We start from the raw sequence: 12,355 nt of genomic DNA on the forward strand, positions 1-12,355 counted from the left end.
TCTTTGCATCTTATTTTCACTAAAATGTGCATTTTTAGTTACGCTTTATCCTAGCATGTGCATTTTTAATATACATTACTGAGCATTGCAAAATGCAGAGAAGTGTGAATTGTTGTGTTTCAGTTCATGTATTGTTTTGGGAAGTGCCTGTTAGGCACTCGCCTTTAAATATGAACTGAATTGAATTTCTTCCTCATCCCAATAGGCGAGGGAGATTGTTCCAGGGGAAACGCAGCCACTGACAGAGAAAAGGTTCTCTGCCTGTGCTGAAGTTATAGCTGCGGGCACATTTGTTCCCCAGCAAGACTGAGTTGTGTGCTTTCCAGCATGCTTGATTTTATCCCACACCTACTTGCCTCCATGAATCAGAGCCTACTCAGAAATAAAGGTCTCTTGAAGGGATAGGTGGGAGGTTTAGCATGGATTTAGAAACAGAGATGCAGTGATGGGCTTACCTGTTGTAACCCCATGAACAACTCCGTCCCTGGTCTTCGAACCTGTTTTTTAAAATATATATTAAAAAGGAGAAGAATTAATAAGCAGCGGGGCTCAGTAAAACGGTTTTTAGTAAACACACAGGCAGAGAGTCACAATATTTCATATGCACCCCACTTCCCCAAGGAATAGCAAGCTCGGAGGGCAACTTTTTTTACAGAGCCAGTTTTCTTGTGAAAATAAAAAAATTCCTTCCAGTAGCACCTTAAAGACCAACTAAGTTAGTTCTTGGTATGAGCTTTCGTGTGCATGCACACTTCTTCAGATACACTGAAACAGAAGTTGCCAGATCCTTCTATATAGTGAGAAGGTGGGGAGGGGTATTACTCAGAAGGGTGGTGGGAATAGGAGATTGGCAGATAGCTGAGATGAGCCTGTTGACAACTCTTAACGACTGTAATAGGTCTTACAGGAAAAGGCAAGGGGTGAAAAGGTGAGAAATGGCTTAGGTATGTATAATGGGATAAGAATCCAATGTCTTTGTTCAAACCAGGTCTCTCCATGGTTTTAAATTTGGTAATGAGTTGCAATTCAGCAGCTTCTCTTTCCAGTCTATTTCTGAAATTCCTTTGTAGTAAAACAGCTACTTTGAGATCTTGTATAGAATGTCCTGGGAGATTGAAGTGTTCTCCTACTGGTTTCTCTGTTTTGTGATTCTTGATGTCAGATTTATGTCCATTTATTCTTTGGCGTAAGGTTTGGCCTGTTTGTCCAATATAGAGAGCTGAAGGACACTGTTGGCATTTGATGGCATATACAATGTTAGACGATGAGCAGTGGAATAGTCCCGAGATGGTATGTGTGATGTTGTTGGGGCCAGTAATGGTGTTGTCCGGGTGTATGTGGCAGCAAAGTTGGCATCTGGGTTTATTGCAGGCTCTGGTGCCAGTGTCCGTGTTAAGTCTGGTTGTAGTATTATTGTGGGTTAGGAGTTGTTTAAGATTTGGCGGCTGTCTGTAGACAATGAAAGGTCTTCCTCCCAGAGCTTGAGAAAGAGAACTGTCATTGTCCAGGAGAGGTTGTAGATCTCTGATGATGCGTTGTACTGTTTTAACTTGGGAGCTGTATGTGACGACTAGAGGTGTTCTGTTATTTTCTTTTTTGGGTCTGTCTTGCAGCAGACCCAAAAAAGAAAGTTTTCTTGTGAAAACTTGTAATAGTTTTCTGTATTTGTTAAGCCAAAGATAATAGAATCATAGAGTTGGGAGGGACTGTGAGGGTCATTTAGTCCAACCCCCTGTGAAGCAGGAATCTTTTTGCCTAATGTGGGGCTCGGACCCACAACCCTGAAATTTAAGAGTCTCATACTCTACTGACTAAGCTAGGTGGATGCATGGTGGTTTGTATCCACATTTACTTGGGAGCAAGTCCTATTTGACTCAATGAGACAGACTTCTAAGTCGAAATGTATTGGACTGCATAGCCGCTCCCCCCAAAGCCCAACAGCAACCCCCCACAATCCACCCACAGAGACTGCTTCTTCTGTTTGCATGTAAACAAAGCAAGTCCCTCAAAACCAATTTCAACAAAACTGGAAAACTGTTTTCTTTGGTTCTCACTCAGACCAGAAGGGTGCGGCCTGCACTCCACGCTGACATTAACAAACCAATGAACAACAACCATAGTACCGGTGGCCAATCACTAAACAGGAAGACATATGTGCTCTGCCCTGCCCCAAATGGTGAGAAGTTCCAGCTCACGCCATCCTTTGGAGGAAAGAGAGTACTTCACACACACCTTGCATCAGCTTCCCCCCTTACTGTTTGCTTTGGAGATCACCCTCTCAAAGCTCTGATGGCCAACACTCAAGAGAAATTGCTATACAGTCATACCTCAGGTTACAGCCGCTTCAGGTTGCATTTTTTTCAGGTTGCAGACTGCCCAAACCCAGAAGTACCAGAATATGTTACTTCCAGGTTTCGGCGGTCACGCATGCGCAGAAGCACTAAATCGCGCTTTGTGCATGTGCAGAAGCGCCGAATCGCAACCCGCGCATGTGCAGACGTGCAGACGCGGGTTGCGAACGCTGCGGGTTGCGAATGTGCATCCCGCATGGATCACGTTCACAACCCAGCCGTCCACTGCATATGTATCAAGCATTCAGCTCCCATTGAGAAAACACCAACCACTCACAACTGAGCCATTAAACAAGCAATCTTCCTAGAAAAAGAATGGCTGATGGCCAGATATAACAGTTTCATGCAACTGTAATGATAATATAAAGTTAGGGTGCTTTCAGATGCGGGGGGCTTAAGATTGCAAATAGGTCTTTCAGATGTCAGAAAGAGGTTGGCAACAGGATCGTGCTTGTTGTTTTTAACTGACTTGATTTGCAACAGAAAGGGTAATTGGGTTAAATTGGGGAAGGAGGGAATGGAAGCTGGCATTTTGATGCCAACAACATCATGCGCATGCTGTGAAAAACCTGTATGCATGAGCTCCACTGCCCCCACAACACCTGTCTGGAAGCGTCCTTAGAACTTAGTTTCATACTCAGGATGCTATCAATACCTGAAGTCTGCTTATAGCGCTATAAAGTAGGGCTGTTTGCAGTTCTGTGATCTGGAAAAGACTGGGAGAGTGTGGGCTAGCAAGAGAGAAGGGAACATGGTGTTTCATGCCCTGAGCTATCATTTTGCACAAAGAGGATAACTTCCGTTTTGCAGATTCAAGATTCACTCTACCTTGGCAGGCGGGAGGGGAAGGCCTATACAACACCATTAACATACAAAGCTGCCTTATACCAGATCTGACAATTGAGCCCTTTGAGCCCAGTCTAGTCTACTCTTGACTGGCAGCAGCTCTCCAAATCTCAAACTGATATCTTTCTTATCATCTGTCTGATTGTTTCAACCAGAGATGCCAGGGATTGAAACTGGGATTTTATGTATGTGAAACACATCTGTCACCTGCTAGCCTGGATAGTTCAGTTGGTTAGAGTGTTGTGCTGTTAATGCCATGGTTGCAGGTTTGATCCCCCCAAGGAACAGCAGCATATTCCTGGACTGTAGGTGGTTGAATGAGATGATCCTCAGGGTTCTTTCCACCTCTACAATTCTATGATTCTGTGGTCCTTCCTTCTCTGTCTAATATATGTAGTGACTGCAGGGTAGAGCCATATGTTTACCACTTTCTGCAGACACCATGGTGCCAAGAATGAAAACATCAAAATGATTCTAGTATCTACAAAATGTAGGAAAAAAGCAAAATGTGAATCATCTATGAGAGATGCAGTTACTGTTTCAGGTACAAAATCCTGGCAGAGCAATCTTTTGCAATCCATAAGACTGGCAGAGGTATGTCATGTATCATTTCTATACCTTTCAAGTGAGAACATAGTAGTGTATGGGTAAAAAAATCTGACAAATCGTTTTCTAAAAGGCAGCCATATAATATTTTACTACAGCTGGGCTGAAGGGGCAGACATTGGCTACGTTTGCACATCATTGTAGGCCATAAACGATGGCTTGCTGTGGACAAGCAAATCACAACCACTTCGTTGCCCCCGCTTCACACTGCAAGAAAACAATCCATAATTCCTGGTTTATGGTTAGGGATGTTATGGCAATTCCAATAAAAGTGAGTAAGGAAGTAGTAATTGCTGCAGGTGGTGTGTTCATCTGTGTTCAGGAATGGATATCAGTCAAGCGAATGCGATCAGTATTCAATCATATTGTTGTTGGTTTTAAATCTGCAAATGTTATGTAGTTAATGACTTGTTTAGATGTGTCCTTTACAATGAAATGAATGTAAGTCATGTAACTTAAAGAGAAATAGTGAACAGCAAGATGAACAATGTAGCATTTGGTACAGTGGTCAGGATGCTACACTGAACCGGGGACCCGAGGGTTCAAATCACTGGCTGATGTTTTTGACCTTTGCGTACCTCGCAGGGTTGTCCTGAGTATGAAGCACAGAAGAGAACCATGTCTGTCATCTTGTTCTCCTTGGAGGAAAGGTGGTCTAGAAACATCATAAATAAACAAAATATTTTTGCTGCCTACAAAGTCAAGGCATCCTGAGGCAAAGTGACGGGGAACTTCTTGAGTCAGTGGGCCAAGGTGGGCTTACCTGGGTGAAGTGGGCTAGAGTGGCCAGTTCTGTATCACAAAGAAGAAAAGAAAGAAGACACAGGCCAGCACATCACGTGCATATGCTAAATTTATATAGATGCAAATTTAGCAGCGATTGCTGCTATTTAAACTGGATCGCAGCACCTCTCACACTGACACCATCTGCTATTCAGGTGCTAGCTGCTGATCGGCAGCTTCCAGGCTCCTGCTCTTCCTTCTCAAGGTTCTAAATCTTTAACCCAGATTTGGACCAGACAGCCTTTCAAACAGAGGTCTCCTTCAAATGGAGGACTGCTTTCTGATAACCCTTCCAAACAGGGGATTGTTTGGGGCACACGGCTATCCTAGTGGTGGCTCTGCTCTCTAGACAGAAGTCTGCAGCTGGGTCTAGTCTGCCTTTCAATTTCCCACTGTAATAAGAATTTTAAGGTCTTAGATATATATTAAATGTTCATAAATGTACCAACCAAGCATGTACATAGATCATCACAGGAAGACCGACCTGAAACCATTTATTATTCCCAGAGTGACCAAATGTTTTCTGTGCAAGGTCAAAGGAAAATGGAAAAGCCTCCCCATTGTCTTTTCCTTCACAAATCCTGTCTTAAGGGTATGTCTGTCTGTGTCTATATGGAGTGAGCCTGTGACCTGGCTCAGGAACTAAGTATTTATCATTACAAAAGAGTGGCCAGGCTTCCCAGGGTATCCAATCAAGTGAGCATTAACAGGTAACCTGTCAGACGAGATAAACAACACACTCAGATTTCTGCTGTAGACCGTCCTTTCTGTGATGTAGGTATGATGTATCTGGGGGTGGTGGTCTTGAGCTACACCCCTTCTGTGATGTAGGTATGATGTATGGAGGGGTGGTCTTGAGCTCCAGGGCAGGGCAATTTAAAATGTCTATATAAGGCTGGACACACCTTTGTTCTGGGTTCCTCCTCCTTTCCTGCGTGTGAGGGGAGCACCCTGTTGCAACAGATCAATAAAGATCAGGCTTACTAGCTGCTTTGCTTCTCAATATTCTCTGTTTGGCCTCTGTTATTTTCTCCTACCAATAGGGAACCTAGGTAAGGACTCTATATGGGCTCTTGGATACCCCATAAGGGGAAAAGGGCACATTTTGTTTACAACACATGCCAGAGAAAATCTAGGTAAGGAGGTTTGCAGGGAATTGAATGATTGCCTAGACCCAGCCATCTGGTGCTAGTCCAAGTTCTGGGCCTGGAAAAAGAAAACAAGGGGAGGGCAGGTGGGTAACAGCGCTAGGACCTGGCAAGACACTGGGACCCCAGCATCTGCCCCAGGGTGATGATCCCAGCCGCATCCAAAGAATAGGAGCGCTCATTCTTTCTTTCCCACACACTCCCACTGATTTGCCTGACATATTTTCCTCTCTCTTACAAGTTGAAGAAGAAATAAAGGAATTCCTTTGTCCTTTGCTCTGATGGTTGGCCATTTCCCCAATTTGCAAGCAGGGGGTCGATCTCCTACAGACAGTCTGGCATCTTTACTAAGCAGGATACCTTACGGTTCCATAGCAAGCATGAGGTCATCTCACGTGACAAAGGCAGAGCAGCCGTGCCTTTATTAAATAATCTGGTTTTTGATTTCCATATTTCCCTCCTGGTTACTAAGGGATATTTGTTCAGAGATGGTCATAGAATTGTAAGATGATCCTAGGTATACTGTTACAGATTGAGGGGGGGGCTGCCTTAAACCCTAGAAATTAATAAATGGTAGGATTTTGATTATTTGGGGGTACTGAGGGGAAGATTGGAGGCCAGCGGAAAAGTATAGGCTAAGTCAAGGCCTCACCTGGGATGAAGGCATTAAATATCACAAAAAGGTGCTGATGGTCCATATAGGAGGAATCTTGGGATCTATAGGAGAGTCTTTAGAGCAAGATGTGCTGGGGAAGAGAACAAAGGGGGAGATGGATCTTGGCAGGCTGGCTTGCACTCCAGTGCTGCACTGCTGTGGGGAACAAGCCTCTCTTGAAGGGGTAAATATGTGAATAAAACCTCATTCTTAAAGCTACAACAGTATTTGCTGTGTCTTCAATTCTCCAAACCCTGGGTGAGAGCCGGGAACTCCCTGGCATCTTGCCAGCGCTTGGCAGAGAGTGGGAGTGGCACCCAACTTCTGTAACAATACAGTACAGAAGGTCTCATGGTTTCAGGCTGAGAGACCAGGAGGACCAGCTGGCAAGCCTGTGTGGGACACAGGTCATGAACCCCTGATGTTGCTGGACTACAGATCCCATCCTCCCTGACCATTGACTATGCTAGTGTGGGACGATAGAGTAGGTAGAGTACAAAAACATCAGGAGGGTACCACATTGGATACCCTAGTTGGAGATGCTGTTATTTTCTTTTGTGCGGTTTCATATAGTCCCCTTGGAGTGTGACTCCCCACAGTTGTGCTGCTCCTATAGAAACATAGGTTGTAGAGTTGGATAGGACCCAAAGGGTCATCTCGTTCTTCACCCGCAATGCAGGACCCACAACTGTTGTGAGGTTTCAAAACACATGCATATGAAGAAAGCACAAATCTGGAACACCCACTACAAAAGCTCAGCACAAATAAAATAAAATCACCTTCAAAAATAGGTGCTAAGGCCCAATATGCATATCAGGGATTGAAAACAAGAGCCTTAAGATGGGCACCTGCAAAGGTGGGGACTACAAAGTCTAGTCAGATCAACATCAACACGTTCCTCCCTCAGAAACAAGAACCCCCACAAAGTCGCTGTGTGAATCATTCCTGATTTGATTCTGAAACTTTTTGTATAATGACATGACCATGTGCACTTCATCACACTCTACTTCTGCAATCATATACTTGTCTATTCATATGTAAGCCCCACTGTAGTCAATAGGACTTAATCCCAGGTAAGCGCAAATATAGAATTGCAACCTTTGTCACTACTAATCCCTCCCATCTTTCTATTAAATGGCTTGCAATGAATTGGAATAATTAAAATTATAATTAATGGGAAAACATCAATTACCAAAAAGTGACTATTAATGAATGTTAAGAAAATTAATCAAATAAATAAAAATGAGACCCTGCTGGGTACTTTGAAGTCAGTTGGATGATTAACATGTTTAAAAATTATGCCATGTGGTTAAATGATCTGCTCTACACTCTGCTGCACTGATTCCAACAAAATTTCCAAGCTTATCTAAATGAAAGAGCCAACAAAATGATAAGTGCTATAGCAATGGTACCCAGGAAGGGAAAAAACACAGAAAATTTGGCTTCTCTTTTCTAAAAACATTGTATGCAATAAACAGTAGACCGATTGAAATTAATGAACATGACTAAGGTCCATTAATTTCAAAACATCTAGACTGAGTAGCAGTACCACCATAGTTACTGAGTCTCTGGCCATATCCACACCAAACATTTAAAGCACTATAATACCACTTCAAGCAGTCATGGCTTCCGCCAAATAATTCTGGGAGCTGTAGTTTGATAAAGGTGTTGAGAGTTGTTAGGAGGCCCCCTATTCCTCCCACAGAGCTACAATTCCGAAAGTTTCTTGTAAAAAGGGAATGCCATTTGTTAAAACCTTCTTGTATTTGTACAAATTGCTAGCATTGTCATTCTCCAGGGTTCAACTGCCCTCTCAGAGACTCTTAAGTGAAGTTACATCTCTGAAGGAGGAATGGGTGCACCCTTGTCTTTTGCACATATATCCATGTAAATCAGGGGTGGGGAGCCCTAGGCCCGGGGGTGAAATGTAGCTTGACCCTTGTAAACTATTCCCAGGCTGCCCCTTTCACTGGTCCTGCTCCAGACCTTGAGTGTTTTATGGCTGGAACATGTCCTTGAATTCTGATCGTGCTTCTTCCTTGTCTGGATGGAGGGTAGAGAGGTGTGAGTGTGTGTCCAAAAACTAGCTCACTGTACAAAGGTAAAATCTGTATTTGCATACCCTCCAACACCCTGAAGGCAAAAATTGGGATGCCACCTTCCTGGAAGCCATCTTCCTTTTTTCCCCCTGAGAGAGAGAGAGAACCTTGGCATTTGGGTGCCATGATCTTGCATGATTTCGTGTTGCAATTGCCCCATGAAAACAGTGCATTATTCAGGTACTGTGCCCTAAAACACGCATTTTGGGGCACCACACAAGTTCGCGACCCCAAAAAAGCACTTTTGGGGGTGGAGGGGGAATTGTGACACGAAATCAAGTGAGGTCATGATGCCCCCAATGCCTGCTGCCTTCTTGTGAGAAAAAAGGGGTTGATATGGTTTTTCGAAGACACCAGGGTGTGTGCGTGTGCGCTTGTGGTTCTGCTAATTTTTGCCTCTGGCCCTGCCTACCAATGGCATGTGGCCCTCAGAAGATTGGCTGGAAACGAATGTGGCCCTCAGGCCAAATAAATGTTCCCCAATCCCAATGTAAACGAATATACATGAACACCAAGGCGTTGTTTTACATGCTACAGCTGCTGAGGTAGGTTGAAATGGCTAAGGAGTCTATGGAAACTTAGCTTTTCAAGTAGATTATTTGGGCCTGTTACCCTCTTGGCTTTTAAACTAGTGGAGGACAGGCTATTGCAAAGCAAAGCAATGGCTTGGCTGGCCCTGCCATTAGGCAGAGAGAAGCAGCTGCCTCAGACAGCAGTTACAGGTGGCAAGGAGTGACAGTGAAGTGTTGGAGGATAGAACTGCATGCTGCATAACCTGCTCTACCATCACCTAAACTCACCTTCTCTGGTGTGGTGGAAGATGCTGGCCCATCAACAGTGGATGATCCAGCTGCCCATCTAACCAGCTTCTATTACACATTGGTAAGGATGGGGGGCTGAGATGCGGGTGGCGCTGTGGGTTAAGCCACAGAGCCTAGGACTTGCTGATCAGAAGGTCGGCGGTTCGAATCCCCGCGACTCGGTGAGCTCCCATTGCTCGGTCCCTGCTCCTGCCCACCTAGCAGTTCGAAAGCACGTCAAAGTGCAAGTAGATAAATAGGTACCACTCCAGCGGGAAGGTAAAAGGTGTTTCTGTGAGCTGCTCTGGTTCGCCAGAAAAAGCTTAGTCATGCTGGCCACATGACCCAGCAGCTGTACGCCGGCTCCCTCGGCCAATAAAGCGAGATGAGCGCTGCAACCCCAGAGTCGGCCACGACTGGACCTAACGGTCGGGGGTCCCTTTACCCTTTACCTTTAAGGATGGGGGGCAGCAATGATGGAGGGGGTTAGGCTTGTGCAATGATTCTCAGGACAAGAATTGGAGAGTCATCAGAGGCTCATTCCTATTTTAACCTGTGATATGCTGGAAGATACGAGTGAGAACTTTGTAGGAGGAGGAGAACAAGCTCCTGTTTAGAGGGTCTGGGATAGCTGCGAAATAAATTAACAAGTGTTTTATTTGCTGGGGTGGGGAGAGCTACACTCAAATTCCATTGGTTTGATTTGCTATCATCTATTTAAATCAATAATCTCTTGAGTAAAAAGCTGGAATGCTGCTTATTCAAAGAAAGAAAACAGATTTTACCTAGACAAAAAAAGGACAATATACTATTGTAATAATCTGTGGGAGAAACACCCATGTAGCTTATTTTGTTTTTACAGTGAAAGCATGCATTGCTCTTTAACTGGCGACTGGAGGGACGCTCCAGGATGGCCCTGAACCACAAACTCCTACTTGGTAGTAGGGAAGACCAAGCACTTCCCCTCAAGGCAAATCAATTATGAAGCTCTCCAGTTCTTTTCAGCCGCTTGCACACCAGATGGTGAGGGGAGGTTGGGGGAGATGGCATGATAAAACTCAGAGAAAATGCATGTTCTCAACCAAATCTTCTGTGGAAAAGCTGCTTCACGCTAGCTATGAATCATGCAATCACACATAGGTTTTGTTTTTTGGGGGGAGGGGGGAATCAACAAGCCCTGCACTGATCACAACCCAATCTAGATCGTTCCTAAACTGTATTATCAAGGAGGAATCTGATATGCATCCAGTTCTGCTGTGCTCTTGCATCCCAAGAGAGCACGATCCAGAAAATGAAGGAAGCCAGGGTGCAGCAATGCAGAAGTGGCCGGGTTGCTTCTGAGTGCCTTCTGCTGTGTTCTGTTGACCAGCGTCAATGAGCTCTAAGCAAGAGATGTGGTCTAGGAGGAGAAATGGCTGAATGGGATCAAGCGTCCCTATACCTAGAGGCAGGGGGCAGGTGCTGCCAATTCTCCATCTTTACTTTTCATATACAGTGGTACCTGAAGGTTACAGACGCTTCAGGTTACAGACTCCGCTAACCCAGAAATAGTACCTTGGGTTAAGAACTTTGCTTCAGGATGAGAACAGAAATCGTGCGTAGGCGGTGCGGCAGCAGCGGGAGGCCCCATTAGCTAAAGTGTTACCATAGGTTAAGAACAGTTTCAGATTAAGAACGGACCTCCATAATGAATTAAGTTCTTAACCTGAGGTACCACTGTATAGTTATGGTCTGAAGACGAATACTAAGCAAGTCTGGGTCTGGCCAGGGCCTGGATGTGTGACTGCCTGGGAGAAGCATATGTACACCACCATATGTACTTTCTTCATGAAGGAAGAAATTTTAGGAAAGGCAATATACACAATTTAAAATGAGTACTCCTGGGGGAGGGGGCGGAGAATGAAGAACAGGAACAGAACCTAGCTACTGAGTTGTTTTTGGAGGCCAACACCATTTGTGATGATTCAGAAGTGAACTGGACTGGTAGTTGAATCTGTTAGCAAAGTCAATTCAGTAATGCAGATGGAGAAATAAGTAGATGTTTTGTCTTTCTTCCTTCAGGCCTTATACATAGCAAGGAGACATTTGACCAAACATACAGGAAAAAAACTTCCTCAGAACTACACAGCCAATCAGAGCATGTGCTACTTAATCAAACATCATGAAACTCTGACAGGTTGCTAAGCAACATCTCTTCACTCCCCAGCATGGTTAGTTGACTTCCTGATTAAAGAATTAACCCATTGCAAACTGAACGATCCCTGCTCTTGCTTTTCCAGCAGTATCATCACCCCAGTAGTGATGAACAGAATTCTCTGTTGTCTTCTGCATTCAAAAAATGGGCTCTACCACTGAATGATGGTCCCTCTTTAATAAATATCTCCAACCTGGGCACTGAACTGCAATACTTTACTTGGGGGATTTTGCCGACTCTTATTTTTCACAGTACTCAGAATTTAATGCTTAGAAGGCAAGGCTTAGGTCTGTCTCTTTCGACTTTATGAATCACCCAGATGTTCAAACTAGGGCATTGAAACAAGTGTGGTGCTGCCACTATCGATGAGTAAGAACACCAGGTCGCTCAGGTGCAGGAGAGGGGGAAATTGGGGAGCCTGTTCCTAAGTTGTCACCTTTCCTCCTTTTTTAAAGATAAAGGGACCCCTGACCATTAGATCCAGTCGTGGCCGACTCTGGGGTTGCGGTGCTCATCTTGCTTTATTGGCCAAGGGAGCCAGTAAACAGCTTCCAGTTCATGTGGCCAGGATGACTAAGCCGCATCTGGTGAACCAGAGCAGCGCACGGAAACGCCATTTACCTTCCCGATGGAATGGTACCTATTTATCTACTTGCAGTTTGTGCTTTCGAACTGCTAGGTTGGCAGGAGCAGGGACCAAGCAATGGGAGCTCACCCCGTCGCGGGGATTTGAACCGCTGAACTTCTGATTGGCAAGTCCTAGGCTCTGTGGTTTAACCCACAGCGCCACCCACGTCCCTTCCCCCTTCTTAGTCCTTCTCATTTTCTCTGTGCAGGTTCCCCACTTGTAAGATATGGGATGCTCAGGGAGGC

General features: G+C 44.8%; 1 protein-coding gene across 1 annotated transcript in view; it reads right to left on the minus strand.

Annotated features, from left to right (window-relative positions):
* Positions 1 to 12,355, minus strand: part of SNCA (synuclein alpha) — a 48,093-nt gene that overhangs the window by 28,451 nt on the left and 7,287 nt on the right. The window contains exon 3 of the mRNA XM_082236803.1: positions 456 to 497. Within this exon, the coding sequence (XP_082092929.1) occupies positions 456 to 497 (42 nt within the window). The remainder of the gene's footprint in view (positions 1 to 455; positions 498 to 12,355) is intronic.

The sequence above is a fragment of the Podarcis vaucheri genome (assembly GCF_965113315.1).
Source record: "Podarcis vaucheri genome assembly, chromosome: 9".
Lineage (NCBI taxonomy): Eukaryota > Metazoa > Chordata > Lepidosauria > Squamata > Lacertidae > Podarcis > Podarcis vaucheri.